This window comes from Paramormyrops kingsleyae, chromosome 2 (genome assembly GCF_048594095.1).
Source record: "Paramormyrops kingsleyae isolate MSU_618 chromosome 2, PKINGS_0.4, whole genome shotgun sequence".
Taxonomy (NCBI): Eukaryota; Metazoa; Chordata; class Actinopteri; order Osteoglossiformes; family Mormyridae; genus Paramormyrops; species Paramormyrops kingsleyae.
Window position 1 is genome coordinate 8,045,725 of NC_132798.1, and position 21,992 is coordinate 8,067,716.

Genomic DNA, 21,992 nt, shown 5'->3' on the forward strand with positions numbered 1-21,992 from the left:
TATAGTCATGGCCATTATAGGGCCTTTTATGTATTATTTTTTGTACTTATCAAAACTTATCTTTTTCCTTAAAGTTTTAAGCAGATTGTTTTATTATAATTACTATTTTTGTTGTTATGTATTTTCCCTGCCATGGACCTTGACAGATTGACACATTATAAAAAAAATATTCTGGTTTTGTATCTGGTTCAGAGGTCTAACATTAGCGTAACTTTTGGATTTCGTTTAAAAGTACATGTTCCTGACCACCATGCCGCTGAAGAGTGTGCACTCTTCAAAAAACATGCATACAGACGCAGCCAAATCTCACATATGGTGTAAATCTTATACTGGCAGATGTTAGTATAAAATTATCAGAAGGGCAAACAGCTTTATCTTCCAACACGAGTGCGTACCACCAGCTACACTGTATGGAGAGCTGTCTAACACCAGCTACACTGTACGGAGAGCTGTCTAACACCAGCTACACTGTACGGAGAGCTGTCTAACACCAGCTACACTGTACGGAGAGCTGTCTAACACCAGCTACACTGTAGGGAGAGCTGTCTAACACCAGCTACACTGTAGGGAGAGCTGTCTAACACCAGCTACACTGTAAGGAGAGCTGTCTAACACCAGCTACACTGTAGGGAGAGCTGTCTAACACCAGCTACACTGTACGGAGAGCTGTCTAACATCAGCTACACTGTACGGAGAGCTGTCTAACACCAGCTACACTGTACGGAGAGCTGTCTAACACCAGCTACACTGTACGGAGAGCTGTCTAACACCAGCTACACTGTACGGAGAGCTGTCTAACACCAGCTACACTGTACGGAGAGCTGTCTAACATCAGCTACACTGTACGGAGAGCTGTCTAACACCAGGTACACTGTACGGAGAGCTGTCTAACATCAGCTACACTGTACGGAGAGCTGTCTAACACCAGCTACACTGTACGGAGAGCTGTCTAACACCAGCTACACTGTACGGAGAGCTGTCTAACACCAGCTACACTGTACGGAGAGCTGTCTAACACCAGCTACACTGTACGGAGAGCTGTCTAACATCAGCTACACTGTACGGAGAGCTGTCTAACACCAGGTACACTGTATGGAGAGCTGTCTAACACCAGCTACACTGTATGGAGAGCTGTCTAACACCAGCTACACTGTATGGAGAGCTGTCTAACACCAGCTACACTGTATGGAGAGCTGTCTAACACCAGCTACACTGTATGGAGAGCTGTCTAACACCAGCTACACTGTATGGAGAGCTGTCTAACACCAGCTACACTGCAAGACAGAACTTGTGGTTTCACATTATTTCTGTGGCTCCATTACATAACTTCTACCTAAGGAAAACACAGATAGCCATCTGTTCGACGAGAAGCAAACAGCCTGTTCGAGTTCTCCACGAATATGGTCAAGTGACATCTGCTTTGGTTTCAGCTGCTCCCGTGAGCTGCACCATCATATGACACTGGAGTCAGTGGTCACCGAACCATTGACAAATGATTACAATAAATAGTTTTATTTCAAAAGGTCATCTCTATGGATTTGTTTTGCATGAGGTGGGACAAACTAATGTAAACACCTAACAATAGTCAGTAGCCAACATATTCCTTTGTAACAGTTTGAATCCTTTTTGGAATGCTGTCATACAAGCTATGCAAGAGGGCAGCACATATTACAGGAACCCCCCCCCCCCCCCACCCCCCACCACATTATGTTTTACAGTTGGGGGCAGACATTACGGCCTGATGATACCTGTTGGCTCTCTCCAAATGCGAATGCATCTGGGATGTAAAGGAAAGGGTGTAAGGTGACTCATCAGACCATAATACTACTTTTTCCATCGCTCAGGGGTCCAGGTGCTGTCCTGCTGACATAAAGTTCTGTTTCGTAGCCGACCGGCTTTGGATATAAGTGGTTTCAGGATGACAGAAATGCCATAAATTCCAGCTTTGTGCAGCTCACGACAGGCGGTTTTTGTTGAGACTGGGTCACACAGGTGCCGATTCAGTTCTGAGGTGCTTTTCGTGTCTGGCCATTGGCTGCCCATCCCCCGGCGGGGAGATTCAGCTCGTGACCCTGTTCCTCTTCGCCGGTGCAGTTTTTCCATACGTAGCAGATGATGTCATGATTTCTGAGACGATTCCACTCGACACATTAAAGCATTTTTGCAATTCTGCTTCCCACATGTGTGTCCGGTGGCCTTGGAAACTCGCATATCGCGGCGCCCATCGCCGGGCCTCTTTTATAGCCGACACATGCTGTTAATTGGCCGTCGGCCTAATATAACTCACCTTTGCGGCTGCATTCGTAATTGCGATCTAATTACTTTCAAAGTTTTTATGCAGAGCTTTGGTTATTTTGTTTATCGCCTGTATATGTTATCGACTTAACGGCGGCTCTTCCAAGTTGAAATAGCCCCCTCCCTTGCACAAGGCAGTCAATGGGTTCGGGGGGGACGGCCCCGCCCCCTGCTTTAGACCCTGTCTCTCCTCGTCTTTTTAATGGTGCGTGGTCTTCAACAAGCCACTCTTCACAGAGCTCCTCCCCCCCCCGCGGGCTGAGAGGGCATAATGCCAGCAATGGCTAAATGGGACTGGCGCTCTCTCTGGGCTCCAACCCTTTGTGGGGGGAGAGAGTGATAGAGAGGGAGAGAGAGAGAGCGAGCAAGAGAGAGAGAGAGATGGGGGGGGAAGCGAGGCGTGTGCAGTCCCGGCTCGTACAGCAATGCTACTGGTCTGTGTGTGCTGATAGTGTCACAGCTGTTACTGAGAGCACAGGGAACTAAGGGCAGGGCGCTGCTTCACGCTGCCCCAACCACCACACCGCCAAAGCTACCATAAAGCAGGAAGGTCCTCCTCAAGCAGACCTGGACTACTCTACTCCACGGGGCTGAAGCACGAGCTTTCCGCTCCTCCAGTGGGAACATCAGTCATCGAAAGGGATTTAAAGTTGTTTCTCTTTTTTTGACATTCAAAATGCAATGACGACATCATCATGTTGCTTTTACATATCTGACATTCACGGGAAGGTACTACTTTGTCTTCTCTTTTATTAAAAGGCAACTTAAGCATTAATTTAAACAACTTATATACCGCTATTCTATTATTTTACAGTGAACATTTTCCAATGAAAAGTATTAACTTTTACCTGTTTTACTTGCAGGGCAGAGAGGAAGCGTGAAAGAGGGTAAAACTCATCTGCAGGCAGTTTGAACCCCATGGACTAGGAATGGGCTGGGTGAGCAGAAGATGAGTCGATGAAAAATGATCAGACCTTTTCTCTATGTGGGGTTCAACTTAAAAGAACAACATTGGAGGACGTACAAAACTAGCTTCTGTACAGGATCGCTTCTGAACTGAGACAGAAAGCTCTCCTGACAAATATGGAGAGTTTGAATGGCACTTCAAATTCTACAGTTAACGAAGTGGAATTTAATCCAGGCTTGTTGTTCTTGTTGGTGATCATCATCCTGACCATCGTGGTGGGCAACCTGCTGGTCATCATCGCCATCACACGCACCTCCCAGCTACAGACCACCACCAACATCTTCATCATGTCCCTGGCCTGTGCCGACCTCATCATGGGCATCCTGGTGGTACCGCTGGGGGCCACCATAGTGGTGACGGGACACTGGCAGCTCAGCACCACCTCCTGCGATCTCTGGACCTCGGTGGACGTGCTCTGTGTCACGGCCAGCATAGAGACGCTGTGCGTGATCTCTGTAGACCGCTACGTGGCCATCACCCGGCCACTCAGGTACAAAACGCTACTGAGCAAATGGCGGGCCCGCATCATCGTCTGCGTGGTGTGGGCAGTGTCCGCGCTCATCTCCTTCGTGCCCATCATGAACCAGATGTGGCGAGCCACGGAACCGGATCTCAAATACTGCCACGAGGATCCAAAATGCTGCGACTTCATTACCAACATGCCGTTCGCCATCGTTTCCTCGGTGGTGTCCTTCTACATCCCCCTGCTCATCATGATCTTCGTCTACGCCCGCGTCTTCCTCATCGCCTCCCGGCAGGTCCGCCTTATAGACAAGGACCGGCACCGCTTCCAGACCGAGTGTCCGGCGCCCCAGAACCATCACGGCAACAACAACCTTCCAGTCTGCACTAGCACTGGCCCAACACGCAAGAAGAGTGCCAAGCGTAGACCATCACGCTTGACTGTGGTCAAGGAGCACAAGGCTCTCAAGACCCTTGGAATCATCATGGGCATTTTCACTCTGTGCTGGCTGCCCTTCTTCGTGGCTAACATCATCAACGTCTTCGAGAGGAAGTTCTTCGAGGCTCAGCTGGATATCTTCCGCCTGCTTAATTGGCTAGGCTACATCAATTCGGGCCTGAACCCTATAATCTACTGCCGCAGCCCTGAGTTTCGGGCAGCTTTCAAAAGTCTCCTGGGCTGCCCCTGGATACCTGCTCACCGCCTGAACAGCCTCTACAAAGAGCTGCGGATCCGGTGCCCATGTTTCCTGGGCCAGGCGGAGATCGGGATGGGAGCCTCCTTCCAGAAGGCAGTAAAGCCAGACCAAGATGACAGCCTGGGCAGCAGTCAGAGTAGCTACAGAAGTGAGGAGCCCTCCCCCGGACCTCCACACTCCAACGGCAGCACGCAGTTCAGCGACTTCTCAGAGCCTGAGACAGAATTGTAAGTGTTGCTTTCAGTCATATATTCAGCCATATTGTAATTGAGCTCTCAGTATGTGTTTTTAAAACCAAACACGCTGCAAGCAGCAGACAGGCCACACGCTGCCGGGCTGACAACTCGAAATCCACCTTTATAAGAGTACAAATAGCTCATGCGCTAAATATGGAGATGCCATTTCATGGCAGGACGTAGCTTTAACTTACATGCGGTTAGAATTAACTCTCCTTTCAGCCAAAGGCCAGGTAACATCCGTGGCAGGAGCAGTGCAGGAAAACGCCACACAGGTGTATTTTACATGTAAATACGGCGATTATGGTGACAGCACAGGATTAAGCTTCCTTTTCCATGGTTCAAAAAAAAAATTTTAAATGCAGGGACAACAAAAATAAAGTATGAAATAATTCAAGCTGGTGTTTTACATTAAAGTCACGGGGCAGAAATGTTTCTAAGAAGCGTGGGAAGCTGTGTCCCTTTCCCCCGACGTGCTCAACAGACCCGAACCTCGTCAGCCCGCTCACAGCAGGTGTGCGAGTGTTAGCTGGCAAAAACAAATGGTGTCAAATCAGGGAGGAATGAGGGGATGTCAGTAGTGAGATGCCTCCATAGAAGGAGCAAACGGCGAGAGGTCGGGGCCGTACACTACAGGCAACGTGACAGTTTAAAGACAAAACGTGCCTATAAAAACAGCTGTTATTAGCATGTTGCAAACTGTAAATGTGTGCAAACTCATCTAATAAGTTTTTCTTTGTAAAAAATCCTACGTGATAAAAAGACGAAAACCCATCAAAGCATAACATTGGAAAAAAGACAGAAAATGGTTTTAAAATGTACTCATTTAAAAAATAACTGAGGTAATTTTAAAAATTCATAAAAACGAGTTATATATTTTTTCCTGGGCTAATGTCAGTATATCGTTCTATTCTCCTCTATGTGTGTACACAGATCTATAGCCTATCTATATGCCTTTTAAAAATATTCAGAACTAAATTTAATTTAAAAGCCAAGTATTCTGAAAGTCAGCGATTATGATAATTTAAAAACTTACTTGTAATAATAAAAACGAACTTTTAATAACATGTCTGTAGACTATCAGATACAATTTAAAATTCTTTACAATCACTCAAAGCTGTTTTTCAAAACAGGAACGCACTTCATAACATCGGACAAATGACAAGTATAGTGACACAATAGTTGGACCGAAAACTTGACTGATAATGTGAATTTATCCAAAAAAAATCCGCTCATTCCAAGTTTTCACGGTCCACTTGAAACTTTTTAAATACAGACGTCTGACTGACGTGCAGCATGTACAAAAAATGTTTTTGGTTCCAATGTCAATGGTTCATGCTCAACCTTAGGAAAGCTTGTACTCAACATTTTATGAATACTTGCAAGTATTACACAAACAGTTAATGAAATGCATACCTGATTATTTATCATTTCTTTAAAAGTGATTATTAATTACCGAAACTGCTGGACAGGGTGATGTTCTTAAACCCACGCTCTGGCAACACCGTTCTCAAGAAAAACCTCCAGCGTAAACTTTTAAAGAGTCTTAAAGGCAACGAAAAAAAAAGGTTTTCCCATTTGCAAAAATGTCAGAATCATTCCGGATAATCATTCCGCATTTGTTTAAAATTCAGCGTTTCAGTGCTGAACCATCAAGCAGGAGAAGTCGAGTGAAAAATTCAGGAACTGAAAAATAAACCATTTAAAGGATATAAAAAGAAATCCAAAAAAAAAATTCAACTACAACTACAATAGTTAATGTTCTCTACATATGGCAATTTGGTACATAAGACACAAATTGTCTATATCAAGACTTTTTGACTGAAGAGATTACAGTGTCACCAAATTATAGAGCAACAGCTAAATCAGCAGAATGAAAGCGTCATCTAATTTTCCTCAAATTAAAAATAACGTGAAGTATAATAAAGCTCAAAAAAAATAAATATGGTCAATTTTGAAAGCATGAGATTTTTTTTATTATTAAAATAAATAAATAATACTTATAATAAATTTTAGAAGTATCTTTCAATATATGAATCATTTTCATATTATATATTCCTTAACATTACTGGAGTTCTGCTTGTATTTCACGTAAACATTATTTCACGTCACAGAAAACTATGCTCCATACCATTAAACAGACCACTAATAGAAATGCAATGACATACTGTACGGCGCATTTGCGACAAAATGTGGAAAATAAATATGTGCTATATATTCACAAATATATAAGAAATTTACATATATGTAACTACATATTTATATATTTCATTATATGTATCCTTATGTTATTATGTTATATATACAAACATACATATCAATACTTTATATAGAGAGAATAGTGTGAGAGAGAGAGAGAGAGAGAGAGAGAGAGAGGGAGAGGGAGGTCTGTTTGAGCCAGTTTCTAAATTGCTGCCTTCTGTGTTCTTGATGGGTCTCTCATGTTGTGTGCTTGCTTGGGGCTTTGCTGAAAATGCGATCCTGTTTATGCATCAGACAGGGCCCCACTCAGGCCGGCCGGCTCCCCTCAGCACCCCTTGCTAGCAGCTGATAAAGCTTTATCTCTGGGGCGGCACACTTCCACTTACCAGGAAAGGCTGTTTTTAAACTGAGCCTCAGCGCGAGCCCCGGGACGGCCGGTGTGGGCCGCTGCCTGGAGAAGAGCTCGCCGCTTCCGTGCGCCGTCTCCTACCCCAGAGAAAGGGAGCCGGGCGTCACATCGCAGCCTGACCCTTCTGACGGGCCAAAGAAGACCCTCTGAGTGTGGGGAGCAGCTGAATGCGTTTAACGCAGCTGAGATCACCTGAAACACTCACAGCTTTGAGATAATGATGCACAGACCCCGGGTTCTGTTTATAGTGAAAAGCGCCTTGGTGCCAATAAGTAATGGTGCCATTTACCATTTGGCACACTGATATGAGCCATCAGTCGGGCTGGCTGTAATTAATATTTCCTGCTATAAAGAGATACTAAAGACCTGTTAAAAGGAGGCCGATAAACGCTTATAGCAAAACCTACCTGAAAATTACACATTTCCCTAGAACAGTGGTTCCCAATCCGCAATCCAATCTACAGTCGGTCCATGTTTTCGCTCCCTCTGAGGTTCGTGCCTGGCAAGGAGCAAAAATGTGAACTATCTGTGAGCCCCCAAGGACCGGACTGGAATACAGTGCCCTTGAAACACACAAAATCCTATCAAGTATTGTTGTGCTGATGACAGCTCAGGATAAAGTCTGTAGGAGATCTTGTGGCTCTACTAGCTCAGTGCACCTTACAGTGAAATATATGAATTTCACCCGGAAAATAGGCTTCATGTGGTGGTTTTCTGCATAAATCTTGTTAATCATGCTGAAACTTGTTAAAAATGGCCGGCCAGAACCCGACCACAACCTAGGGAGTGGCATCTGGCTCAGCAGGTTCGGACACTGTGCGTGTGATCGCAAGGGCCCAGAGTCGCCAGAGTGATTTCACCGTTGGGCCCTTGAGCGAGGCCCTTCTACCCCAACTGCTCTGGCCCTGCTTTCTCAAAGGAATGTCACTTTGGATAAAAGCATCTGTTAAATGACGCAATGTAATCTCTCCCACCTGCCCGTTTTTTAAAGCAAGTGGGCACAGAGGGAAGCACCCTTTGCAGCCTCGGTGTGCCGTCTTCCTGGCCAGAGAGCGGCCCGTCAAACAGGAAGCTCCAGTCAGGCACAGAACTTCTGCCTGACACTCACAGGACGACGTTATCGGGGGGGGGGGGGGGGGGGGTGGTCTCCGTGCTTATCTTCACTTGTCAGTGAAGCTTCAGAAGGCCACCGACCCTTACGTGCCGATCGCGTCACGACTGCAGAACGCTGACACATCTCACATCCGGCGGAGACCAGCTGGACGGCAGCAGGGTCTCGCTCGGTAGATGTGCCTGGAGAATGAGATCAGCCCATGAGCACACAACTGTACAACAAAGCAGGAGCGGTTAAGAATTGGCTGGGGTCCGAGAAGGTCACTTGTTTAAGCGCCCTTACAGCAGAGTGCTTAACCTGAACTGCAACAAGTAGCTCAGGTAACGAAAGAGTGACGTAAAAATTATGTAAATAATGGAAAATCAAACAATGCTGAACAAGAAAAGAGGCTGGTGCAGCTCATAGCTCACAGACTGACATCCTCTCTCCTACCGTGTGCTATTAAACACAGGATAAAAGAGACAGAGAGGCAGGCAGAGAGAGAAAGGAGGAGAGGGACAGAAAGAGAGGCAGGCAGAGAGAGAAAGGAGGAGAGGGACGGAAAGAGAGGCAGGCAGAGAGAGAAAGGAGGAGAGGGACGGAAAGAGAGGCAGGCAGAGAGAGAAAGGAGGAGAGGGACGGAAAGAGAGGCAGGCAGAGAGAGAAAGGAGGAGAGGGACGGAAAGAGAGGCAGGCAGAGAGAGAAAGGAGGAGAGGGACAGAAAGAGAGGCAGGCAGAGAGAGAAAGGAGGAGAGGGACAGAAAGAGAGGCAGGCAGAGAGAGAAAGGAGGAGAGGGACAGAAAGAGAGGCAGGCAGAGAGAGAAAGGAGGAGAGGGACAGAAAGAGAGGCAGGCAGAGAGAGAAAGGAGGAGAGGGACAGAAAGAGAGGCAGGCAGAGAGAGAAAGGAGGAGAGGGACAGAAAGAGAGGCAGGCAGAGAGAGAAAGGAGGAGAGGGACAGAAAGAGAGGCAGGCAGAGAGAGAAAGGAGGAGAGGGACGGAAAGAGAGGCAGGCAGAGAGAGAAAGGAGGAGAGGGACGGAAAGAGAGGCAGGCAGAGAGAGAAAGGAGGAGAGGGACAGAAAGAGAGGCAGGCTTGCGTGTAAAATTGCATTAAAATCAATCAACGTCCTCACAGACAGCTTTCATAAAGTTTGAAAAGTTGTTTGAAAAAAAGCAGTATGGTTTTATGTTTTATTGCCCAGATTACTGGTGTAGTATCCAGACACGTGAAAGACTCATATTCAAATGAATCACTTTATAATAAACTGCAGGTAGACACATCAGTGACGCTGGGTGGTCAGAACAAACGTCAGTAAGCAGCAACGCATTTGTCAATGCAGAAAAAAAAAAACACGAGCTCTGGATATTGTTTCAGTATTCCATAGGTCTTTTAATTTTCCTCTACCTGCCATAAACACTGCGGTCAATCACAGGCATAAATCAATTCCACTTCTGCACGAGACTTTTGGCGGCATCCAAAACGCTTCCTTAAAAGGGTTACAGTAACGTCTGTGATTCATCAGCCCAAAGGGACCGCACATTGTTCTCATGGTGTAGTGATTTGAGCTAGATTTGGAAAAAAATGTCTTGGAGATTGCAAGACATGCAAGCGAACTTTTATTTATTTTTTATTTTTTGATTTTTAAAGAGAAAGGACACTCCACCTTACGCCGGCTGCTACGGCCCAGACTTCGAGGCCTCTATCCTACTCAGACGTCTGGACAGGATGAGGGATGAGGTAGCAGGGGTGGGTGTCCCGGGGGGGGGGGGGGGGGGGGGGTTGTGGGACAGTGGCACATCTTTGAAGCAATCTACGAATCCCAATTGGGTGGCTGCCTTGCAGACAGCGTGAGCCAAGAGTCCGTTTTCACCGGGATTAGCGGTCAGATAGGAATTTCGCATTTCTGGCCACTGCCCCTGCGTTTGCCGTGCCGTTCGCGGCCGTCACGTGTGGATTCAGAGGGCAGAGATAAAATGAGCATGGCGGACGGACAGGCTGGGAAATGAGAACGAACGTCCCATGATTAAAACCGCGTTGAAAAACAAACCCGAAGTCAGAAAGCACAGCGGCGTCTCCATAAGAGGCCGAGAGAGAAACGACCGGCTTTAGTCATAAATCAGAGGATCAAAAGCGGAAAGTGGTGGAAAAGCTACCGATGAACAACAAACGAGCAGCTGAAGCAAGACAGATAGAGGGCTGGGCTGCGTCAGGGAAGGGAAGGCAAGGCAGGCGTGGGGCTTCTCCCGCTCGCGACGGCGGTTTGTTTTGGAGCATGCGGCTTTCGGGCTGGAGGCCCGTCTCCGTTCCCCGCTGCTGTGACTGAAAGGCCTTTACACCAGCTGCCCAGGGAAACTGTACACCAGTTGTGAAAGTGACCGAGCGTGCGCTTGCACCAGTCTCACAAGTCGATGGGTGGGGGAAAAAAAAAAAAGTCAGTGTAAAGTCTCCTCTAGCACTGGTGCCACCCAATATTATTCTCGATATTATTTTTGCTCAGTTGATAAGCTGTAAATAGTGGCTCTGCCTAAGAGTCGACTACCTGGATTCTTATTTTTGCAGAGAGAAACCAGGTAGTGTGAGTGAAACCCCTTGCAGTGTCATAGGGTTTCTGTCACGTTTGCCCCGCCCACCGTCCCCTTCTGTCTAAACTGTTCCATTGTGGCTTAGGATGGTAACATGAATTTGGAAATCAACTAGCAGACCTTTCAGGCAAGACATTCACAAGTGTCTTATATGGCCAGTGAAGGAAAAGGGAGGTGAAGGAAAAAATCCTGCATAATGCTACAAAAACAACAAAAAAAATGTATAAATAAAATATTTCAATGGCATGGGGTCAGTGATTCGGCGAGCCGCTCGAAGGACAAGCCAGCCGAAAGCGGACTTAGCGCGACGTGTTTGTGACAGGAAACCGGCTGCACATCAATCGATGGCGGCGACGAGTTTTAAAACAAGGATATGAAGTCGACCCAGCGAATTCCTGCATCTAGAATTTCATACATCCTCAGTGGACTGTGCTTTGCGCGTTTCCAGTGTAACGTTACATGACTATCTGACAGGCATTTTGTACAAAAACACCAAAGGGAGAATATTTGACCCGTTCCTACATCTGGAGTTTTCGTCCATGAAAGCTAAAAAAGAAAACGAAAAAACAAAAATCAAACTTTCCATTTGCCTGAAAGGTTGTCCCATCGTGTTCAGTTTGGTCCATGAGATTAAACCTCGTGACGGACTCGTGAGTACTGAGCAGCGTTCCGTGTATTCACTACTAATTTCTGTTGCGAAGTCAACTGCGTCAAACACGCCTGATTACGGCAGCTACGAGATGTTAGGCGAGGAAACCTGGGCAGCAAGAGGGAACCGTGACACGACAGTGGGGCCTAAAAACAGTTCATTTTCCTCAAACTATTTGCTGAAGTTAAACCCCTCGTAACTAAAGACTGGGTCTCTTACAAGGACGGATAGCTCAGGACTCACAAGTGTGAATCTATCAAAATCTATTTATTCATTGTACAGTCTGCTTCTGTGCCAAACTTCTGTACCAATTTGCACAATCTTTCCCCACCAATCAGGTCGGTTACCTGTATCTCTTTGTCTATGTCTTAAAATGTCATGTCAATATTACGTTTATGTGTCTTAGTATCTTTGATCTTTGTATTGCTTTTCAATTCCACTACGACCAACGAGAACGATATTTCAGCTCTGTGTGCACAACTCCACACATCATATATGCAAAATGGACAATAAGAGATACTTTGACTTGAGTTTGTGAGGGTGAGAGAGGATTGTGGGACCATGTTTGAAACGGTCTGACAGGATAGCTGAAAGGGGAGTGTGAGAGGAAAGACCCAGCATCAGGAGAGGGACAGGTGCACGCTCGTCCGTTAGCACGACATGCCGTAAAAACAACCCAAAAACAAAAAAACATTCTTCCAGTTCGGGATTTTATGTCTTCCTTACACGTCAGTGGTTGATGTCATTGTCTTTCTGGGTAGTTAAATACCAGAAAAACCCCTCAAAGCCCACTGACCTAGTAAGTAGTAATTTATGAGAGGGAAAATGTTTTGACTGAAACCCCATTGAAGTCCATTGTATGGGTTTTATGAGGCTATTTTACAGCCATGCCAGATTTGCCGGACACCCGTTTCCTCAAATGGTCCCCCCCCCCACACCCCAATGGTTTCCACATCAAACAGATCCTGCTTCTGAACTGCCCCCCTGCCAATTCACTGAGCTGCAGACAAGCAAAGACAGCCAGGGGAACCTATAGGACCCCCCCTCCATCTCCACGTGCGTGTGACAGAAGGATTTATGTTTGGAGTATCTTTACAACCCGCTCATTCGTTACACAACGCCCCGTATGAAGCATACGGATCACTACATGTAGTCAGCGTGGTTGTTTTCTCTGGTTTTTATCCTGGGCTCAGAATTTTTGAGCAAAAATATGTCAGCTTGGGGAAACAACATAATTCCTGAGTATACACTGATGGCCCCCAGGGGACCGGGGGGGGGGGGGGGAACATGGCAGGAACCGAAGCCAAGCTCCCGCTTAGCCTGCGGCCTGCGGATGCCTCACACAGACGGTCCTGTACCGGAGGAGCACAGCTGGGAAGCTGTCGCCCTTGAAACCTATGAGAGGCTTGGTCTTCCGCTACACGCGATGTGAAGGAGTTGGGGGGGGGTGTTCCCCAGTGTGCATCGCTGAGGATCATGGCAGAGGGAGAGCCTAATTGCCAAAGACAAGAAAATCCCTCTTCGAAAAAAGGTGGTCGCACCTATATTGTTAAGACAGATAGAGCTGCGAAACACCCAGATACAAGCTGTCAGCTATCACACTTGACTACAGCGCTTGGCAGGCAAGTCAAGCCCTGCCTGCGAAAGTCATGGCAAGTACCTCAGATATCACCTGTGTTTGCCAGTCAAAGGGCTTTGCTCAGGACTAGAACCTGAAATGCCTGACATTTCGGCCGTCGCTGAGGGCATGCTGGTTTTTGGTAGCTGCACAGTATGTATCAATATATGCAGGAGATATTTTTCAGCTTTAAGTGACATCACACGCACGGGAAGCACACCAGCCAAAGGCCCCCCAAGACCAAAACTCGCCGCCAACCGCATGCTAAACTAGAGCAACCCTGAATATTAATCCTTATGTCCCTCTCTATGACTAATCCAGTGCATTCATTTCCAAAAATCCACTATTTATGCTCTGTGCCACACCGGCATTTCTCCAAAGACCCTGAGGTGCGACAGATCCACTTCTTTTGACCAGGGTGAGCCGTACCGCTGATGGACAAAAGCCACCAATCAACACAGCTCTATTAGGAATGTTTTCCAGAATGACATCACCCACTAAAAATAGGATTTCTTTGCTATAGGCTTGGGATAATAATACCACTCTGTTCAAAAATAAAGTGAATAATTTAAAGGAACTTAACTGACACAAGGTGCAAACATTTTCCCAGTGGCACGGTTTCAAATATACTCAGCTTGGACAAACAATGGATCTGAAGCAGTGAACAGGCCAGGTCACAATGGCAGTAACAGGACAGCCATTAACAAAGAGCCGCTGTGCCTTGCTAATTGATTGGATTGCATAAGCATTCTAATTAATTTGCAAATTGAAAAAGCTACAGATATTTCTGGAAAAATACACATTATTTTTCCGGATTCTCACCATGTTTGTTGTTACTGCAGCTTCATGGTCTTCCTTACAGCAAGCAGTTTTCAGAGTGCTTTTGGAATGAGTGCTTGGGGAAAGTGTGTCTAAAGACTTTGGTAATATGCCACTCACAGGTAGATCATCACTTAAAATTGCTGTGTAAATATTTGCACAAACATGCTGATTTTTAGCTGTGTGGACAGAGCGCTTTCCACTCTACAGATGCGTCACCCACTGTGATAAATGCATCGGTGCAGCAGCTAAACACGTAATTCTTAGACTGTAATAACAGCCAGTCCAGAATTCATAACTGCAGCAGGTAGTGTACATTTTACTAATGTGAATATAGCCGTTCTGGAGCTTTACGGTGCGACATTGTTTATGCACACAAGAATGCTGGTTCAGTGTGCAAATCCTGCGCATTACAAGACCGGTGCGTGAATCAAGAGTGTCTGAACTGTCGAAGAGCGGCAAAAGAACCACGCTTCCCACGAGACAAAACATCAGGCAACCAAGCAGCAAATTTCCATGTAATGCATACAATGAAAACGGTAATATCCATTACAGCTTGTTGTTAACACACAGCCATTACATAACCAGTGATTTCCAGACAGACTCTACCAGCAGCGCTGATTCCAGCCCCTAAGAGGCCAACAGAAAATTTAAACGCTGACAGATAACTGAGCTAAGGCATAAACCACAGTACGCTAAAGCTATTGCTTACTTTATTACACAATATGCATGTTTCCTCAAGGATACATTCAGTAACAAGCAGTGATACATCTTAAACAAATTACATATTAAATATAAATTTGATATCTTTAAGATTTTAATTTGCATTTTAAATATCATATGTATAATATTATGCAAATATAAAATTACTGTATTTCAAAACGTCACACACACACAAATTAAACCAGTCACTGTATTGTCAGGGATTTAAACCCCACACATTCTCACATTAAAAAGGAGGTCAGTTTGAGTTTGGTTTGTTCAGAAGCTTTCATGTATGTGTCCATAATTTATTTTTAGCTCTCAATAACTAAATGTTTTGATGGAGTTCTTAAACAGTTAGCGCAATGTGTCCTTTAGAAGCCAACTCGACCATGACTGAGTTAATATTTCCATAAAAACGCAAACACCATTACTGACGGTGAACCTAACGTCAGGCGGTGAGAGAAGCAAGAATGACAAAAGCATGACACCTGACACAGCCCCAAGGACCCTTTTCCGAGTTAATGAACAACAAAGCATTACTTCTTGTTTAGTACATGGTGTGAAACAGCTTCTTCTTTGGCTGGCTGTTACATATTAGAGATGCGGCATAGTGTAGTGATTAAAGAGATTTCTGTGTGATCTGCTTTTAACGGCATAAATCTGGCAAGTAGGCCTAGCAGGATTATACTAGCCGTTTCATGCAAGTCTCATCCAAAAGGATGTTTGGTAGACTAAAATAATCCAGTACTTTGTACAATAAATATAGCGTAAATTGCAAGCAAAACTGTTTTACAAACAAATTAAAATACTTTGTCAATAGCATTAAAATGCTGAAAAACAGCATTACAAATTGAGTAAAATGGCATCTAATTGTAATTCAGAATGCAAGTGAGTAATATCAAAAGTAAGACATTATTCAGTTAAGAAATAAACATGTGCATTCGCTGAAATACCCAAATGTAATACACAGATTATATAAGAGGGCAGCCATCTTTAGCAGTGGCATCCCTTAAGGGATCTAAACCTGGAGGGCAGCCATCTTTAGCAGTGGCATCCCTTAAGGGATCTAACCTGGAGGGCAGCCATCTTTAGCAGTGGCATCCCTTAAGGGATCTAAACCTGGAGGGCAGCCATCTTTAGCAGTGGCATCCCTTAAGGGATCTAAACCTGGAGCTTGCCAGTCTGTTGATTTACTGCACTCGCGGACCATTTAACGGGAGAAAAACGCATTGAGGGCCTGTAGAGTGCTAGTAATTGCAATAAAAATATACAACGCGTGACCAGATTAAGTACAGCCAGGCACTTTGGGGTCTAATGAAGCTAAAACAAGATTGGGGTGTCAAGTGACAGGTCTGCGTTTCTCTGTCCACAGATGCTATAAAGTTTAAAGGTCCTCTTGTGCTACTGAATGTATAAAAAATGAGAAACATTTAAAGAGTTAACAGGTTCATCATGTGTACAAATGACGTGCTCCATGTGACTAGTAAACCGAACTGCAAATGAAGACTTGATTAAAGTATTTTTGCTCCATCAATCATCAGCATCGAAATGTTTCCCACTTTGACATTCCTCTGGCTGAGATTACTAAATAAACCTTTGGGCCAAACACTGCCAAGCAGGACCCCAATCGGCGACCACAGGTTTCCACTCGACATCTCTTAACGAGCCCTCGCTAAGAAAATACACAGCATGGAAACGGCACAGGCAGTAACTTTAGCCGGGCGTCCACATACACCTCGCGAATTCCCCTCATCGCCGCATCCCTGGCCCTCTTCCACTCGCTAGGCCTGCAGGACCTTCTGTAGCCCGGGTTTGGCTTAAGGCAGCCCTTGTACCTAACGGAGTGAGACAGCCAGAAAGACATTGGCGGGCAGTTGAACATCATTATCTTTTCTGTCCAGGATAAACTCCCATTTTTGCCTGCAACAGACGTGCAGTGAGCAATTAGCAATTGTGTCTGGTAGAGTCTGCATCATCTATACAAAACACCCAGTCCAACAACGGACCGATTAAAATGATCTAACATAAATGTAAGGCTCTCACAATCCTGACCAGGGTAAGGGGTTAGAAGATGAATGGATGGATGCTATTGAAGAGATTGGTGACATGTCTATAACAATCTTTGAACACATTCAAAACGCATTACAATGCATTCATAAAGCATTATAAACATGGCTATAAATATTTAGAAAAAGGCATGACATAGCCATGTTTATTATGCATTATGAATGCTTTATGAAGCTATCTATAATGCAGTACAAAGCATCCTTAATTCTTATACTGACAATTATATTATGAAGGTATGTATAGTGCATTATAGATGACAGCTTCAAGTGTTACTAGACGATTATTATTTTCAAGGAAATAATAAATAACTCCCTCAGTGATTTTCCATTCATTGAATCCTAAGCCCATCAGACACAGAGCTGCACATGCAGCTTTCAAACAAGGAGCGCTGGAAAGAAGGGTCACAAACAGGACCACACCAGGATCTGTGAAACTGCAGACCTGCAGATGTAATCAGGAGAGGGGGGTGAGGTCTTCCACCAGTGAAGCCAGTCCACCTCCTCAGCCTGCGGTGTGCCGAATCTCAAAGGCATTAAGATGACCAAGCCCCTGTAGAGCAGTGGTTCACCTCTACTAAACCTGTCTGCATGCCTGTCTAAACATGCAGATTCTGTTTTAACCAGTAAGGAGGGCAAGTCAACAAAACAAACTGGTCATTAAGCCCATGAGCAGGTTGGCTTTCGAACTATCAGCATTAGGTAACAAAAAGGAGATATTGCATTGCTTACCTCCCTGTTTTGTATTTAACCTGGGGGGCAGACTCCCCGTGCGAATTGCAAGCAGCAGCCGATGGGAACTGGGCAGCATTTAAGAGCACAGGCAACAAGCTGGGACACTTGGTAGATTTTTTTTATTTGTTTTTTCCTTTCTTCAAGATAGCAAACAAAATGGTCCTTATTGTTCATATTTTCCTGTGGAGACATGCACAGCGCTATCGATAGGATCAGAATCTTTGGCATTCTGTAGAAAAGTTAAGGTAAGGGAGTAAAATCGGGAGAGGCTTTCCGGAAATATGAGCTGGAGAGAACAAATTTAAGTTTTTTTATATATTAAATTCATACGGAATCAGTCACATTCTATTCAAACCAAACATGCTACAAATGGTTAGAGTTGTGGTAATATTATTATTATAACTGTTGTCGGTATTAAATGATTAGAATAATATTCTGGTGCATTGCAATGAAAACAGGACACGGAGATCAGGGTGACATTCCTCCGCTAGCAGGTCTTTAGAAGGCTGAAGACGGCAGTAATTCTAAAAACAGATAAGCGACAAAGACTGTTGCATAATCGAAGTCGAATGTGAAAACAATCCGAAACTCAGTTATCGAAATTAGCTAAAGGCCCCCGGCGGCGTTTAGGTGGCCGATGTGCGGTGGATCTTGCGCCCTGGAAAAGCTGCACTTCATTCCGCCTCATCTGCACGCCAAGAGACGGACGGCTACGCGGTCAGCATCAATCAAAGGGGCAGACGAAACGGTTCATTCAGCATTCGTGCAAATATAAAGATGTCTTACCAGTTTCACGGTGTAATTCTATGCTAATTTTAAACATTCGTTCTTAAAATATATATTCCATAAAAATGTATGATAAAAAAAACCGTTTCCAACTCGTCGTGAACTATGACAATATCAGGAATTGCGGTGAATTCTAATCTAATTTAACGTACAACACGTTATAAATGTTTTCCTTAAATTATTTTCCTAACTTACGTAATGTGTGTGTGTGTGTGTGTGTGTGTGTGTGTTTTCAGTTTTTCTTTACAGGAAAAGGAGTGATAAAGGGAAAGCACACAGCTGGAACCTCTTAGTGCTGAAACGAACTGACTTAACAGTGACGGGAGGGACAGGCCAGGTACCGCTCCAGTGTGACGAGGAGTGACAAGGGACAGCGCACGGAGACGGGGAGGAGACGGGGTCGGGCGGTGCGGTGCCCAAGCCGTAGGGCGAGGAGCTGCTCCCAGCCTCCCATTTCCTGTGAATGCGGGCGAAGCTGGCCAGCGATGGGAGGCACCCCGCGGGAACAGAGAAGGAGCATTCAAGGAATCATAGGAGCAGAAACACTCTGAGTTCAGCCAGGTCTCGGTCGCCACTGAAGAACAGAGAGATCTTTGGCGGCGCAGCTGTACCCTGGCCTGCCCGGGCCCGTCCAGCGGGGAGCACAACCGCAGCAGCTGGGCTCGGATGGTCAAGGCAAGCCTGTGCACCGGCTTAACGTCGCCCCTCCAGCCAGCCAGCTACTCGATCATTCACGCCCTGCAGCACCGTGTACCATAGGATGTCCTCTTTCAGCACTGTCGTTAGGAAATAAGTAAAAGCAATTAGAATATATACAATGTGGACTGTTGCTTCCAGTGTAACAGTGTGGTATTTGAGATCCATTTTGTATTTAATTTATTTTATTTATTTTTGTCTCCTTTCCCCCACCCACATCTGTGAATGTACAATTGTTTTAACTGCACAATCCATCCAAAAAAATCTTGCCGCTGTTTTTTTTTTTAAACCCAAACGTGTACTCAGCTTTATCAAGCCAAGGAAGTGGGGCTTGGCAGGACATAGTACGTCCCCACGACTTGCACGACGCTAACTACGCATGCGCAAAACGTGCGGGATTTAATGAGCGCTGGAAAACCTGATGGATCATTGTGATTCAGAAACAAGACTGGAAGAAACTCGCTCCAATCCCATCAGAGGCACGTTACACAAATGGCTTGATCTATACAGCATACAAAGTAAATCTTTATGTCGTACTTTGAGACAACACGCCAGATGTCAAATTATGAATGTCCCAAGCCTCTTCAAATACGCACAATGAGGTTTCACCTTTATCTCTATAGTCCACCAACCAAGAATAAAATCAAAACGGGTTCAAACTAAACATTCAAAACATCAAACTGCAGCTTCAGATGTAAGAGATGGGTTTTCAAATATCAAACTGTAGCTCATTAAAAGTCAAACTCAGTTTTCAGTCTCGAGGGCAGGATGGAAAGGTTTGAGACACTCAGAATTGTCAGATGTTGGAGCATACATTTTTTTTGACCAAATATTGTACAAGTTGTGTTTGTAAACTTTTTCAGTCTGAGTACTGAAATATGTAAATACATATATTAAAAGCTGTAAACATAGTCTATATAGATTTTACGAATGTCTGTTGAAAGCGTCATATGGCAATATCATGTTAACGTTTCAGAAATGCTAGACAGACTTGGCAAGTAGCGCTTGCGGTCATGCATTAGTTACTGTTCTTTCCTCCCTTTATTATGTCATTCACTTAAGTTGCTGCTATAATTTGTTTCTTCAAGCTTGCAAAAAATTCAGAAAAAAATTCCATAATTCATATGAAGTCTGAAAGTGTAACAGACGTATATTGTTATATTGTACAGGTAATGTACAGGACAACGCACAATATTATTTTGAGCATTCAAGTTAATAAAAAGGGTGTTATTTTATTATGCTATTATATTTCAGTGGTTTACATTTCCAAGGCGCATCCCGGGCACATCATAAGATTACCGTATGATGAAAAACAGAGAACACTAGATTTAGGAAATATATACAATCAGTTAGTCGGGTGTTGTATAAACTTTGGCATATATTAAAACAGGCTGCGTCGTATGTCGTACACACACTACTGTGGTGCAGAATATTGTTTTTAAGACGTTAGCAGGAGTATTCCGTTAGGTCCCATTTCATGCCTTAAATCTTGCGATTTTAGATGGGGCTGTGACAAAAATAGAGGGGCTGAAACCCCACTAAATAGGGTATGGAACCGCCTATGTTGTAGATCCTGAATAACAGGTACAGAAAGTCATACTAATCACGTTAATTCATCGTTTTAGATTATGCGAATTGAAAGAACATTAGTTAAATACTCTTAAATTGAAATTGATTACTTTAATAGTCTCACTTAATGTCAGACTATTTTGCAACTTGCAATTTAGTGAGCGGATATCGTTAGTGTTAATGTCGAAGAAAGCAATCACTCATTATTTGGGTAGTTTATCCTGTGTAACTTAATAATGACGCCTATAGTCAAAAAACGGAGCCTAACTAATATCATCAAACGGTGTTTTATTTAATAGATTTATTTAATCAATAGCCTACACAATGCTTAATAAATATTTTACTATCCGTTTAATGCTGAAGCAGCACAAATGGGACTAAAAAGCGCGAGGATAGAATGAATCAAACAACTGCAAAATAATGCCCAAGCAATAAAGCGCAAGGACAATGTGCGCGAATGTGCGACCTGAGCCCAGCGACGGGGTCCCGGACGCCGCGGCCTTCTGCGCACTAAGAAACGGCACCGCCGCACAGGCTCCCGAACATGGAAACAATTAGCCAGGGCATTCTCCGGGGAAGTTCGACTCGATTCCTATCACATAATTCCTGTTACTTTTTCGTAACTGTCTGTGTGCTGGCGGTGGAAAGGCCGGCGTTTATTATATTTAACCATCTAAGAGCGACAGTGACCTCGCGCGGCCCCAACGTCGGTACCAAATAAACCATAAAGGCGATCAAAAGTGTGGCATGCAGGGCAGCGCAGACAGCAGACGGCTGTACGGGGCAGGGGGAGCTCGGAGCCAGCGTAAATGAGCCATTAAAGAGCAGAGGCGTGGATATTCCGTGGGGCATTCATCCAGAGGATTTTGTTTATTGTTTCGGTACACCCACACCCTGAAACATGTAACATTCTATCTTAGTAAAAATGACACATTTGGTAATTCCCCATAATTTAATTAAGGATTAGCACTATTTGGAAGAAGACAGCATACACCAGTGTATCGCAGAAGTTTATAGACTGATTCTGGATGGCTCAGTGGCCAGCACTACTGCCTTCGGGGGCGGGGGCTGCAATCCTGTCTCGGTTCCTCGCGAGTCCGCATCTTCTCCCCCTTATGTTTTCCCCGGGATCTCCCGCGGTACAAAGGCATAGAAGGTAAGCTAAGTGTCTCTAAATTACACATAAGAGTATGATTGTCTGTATGCGATACATACATAGCATCCAGAGTGTATTAGGTTGAGATTGGCTCGAGACCCCCCCTCCCCGACCTTGACTGGGATAAGCGGTTAGAAGATGGATCGACCAGTTCCTTCAGGGGAAAAAAGTGTTTATAGCCGGCCTGGGATTAAGTCACCACATTTACAAATTAAAGTGGAGTATTCGGTTGAAAGTGGAGAACGACT

At 44.8% G+C, this 21,992-nt stretch overlaps 1 protein-coding gene across 1 annotated transcript; it reads left to right on the forward strand.

The window, feature by feature from the left end:
• The first annotated feature begins 2,549 nt into the window (after positions 1–2,549).
• Positions 2,550–20,254, forward strand: adrb3a (adrenoceptor beta 3a). The gene is made up of 3 exons (XM_023802150.2): positions 2,550–3,024; positions 3,159–4,649; positions 18,560–20,254. The coding sequence occupies exons 2-3, from the start codon at positions 3,379–3,381 to the stop codon at positions 18,582–18,584; spliced, it is 1,296 nt and encodes a 431-aa protein (XP_023657918.1). The 5' UTR covers positions 2,550–3,024; positions 3,159–3,378; the 3' UTR covers positions 18,585–20,254.
• Positions 20,255–21,992: the final 1,738 nt, after the last annotated feature.

Excerpts from the sequence above, each read along its gene's own strand:
- adrb3a (XM_023802150.2), top strand. The coding sequence starts at position 3,379 with ATGGAGAGTTTGAATGGCACTTCAAATTCTACAGTTAACGAAGTGGAA. Across the intron at positions 4,650-18,559 it reads TCAGAGCCTGAGACAGAATT|TTTTTCTTTACAGGAAAAGG; the intron begins GTAAGTGTTGCT and ends GTGTGTTTTCAG.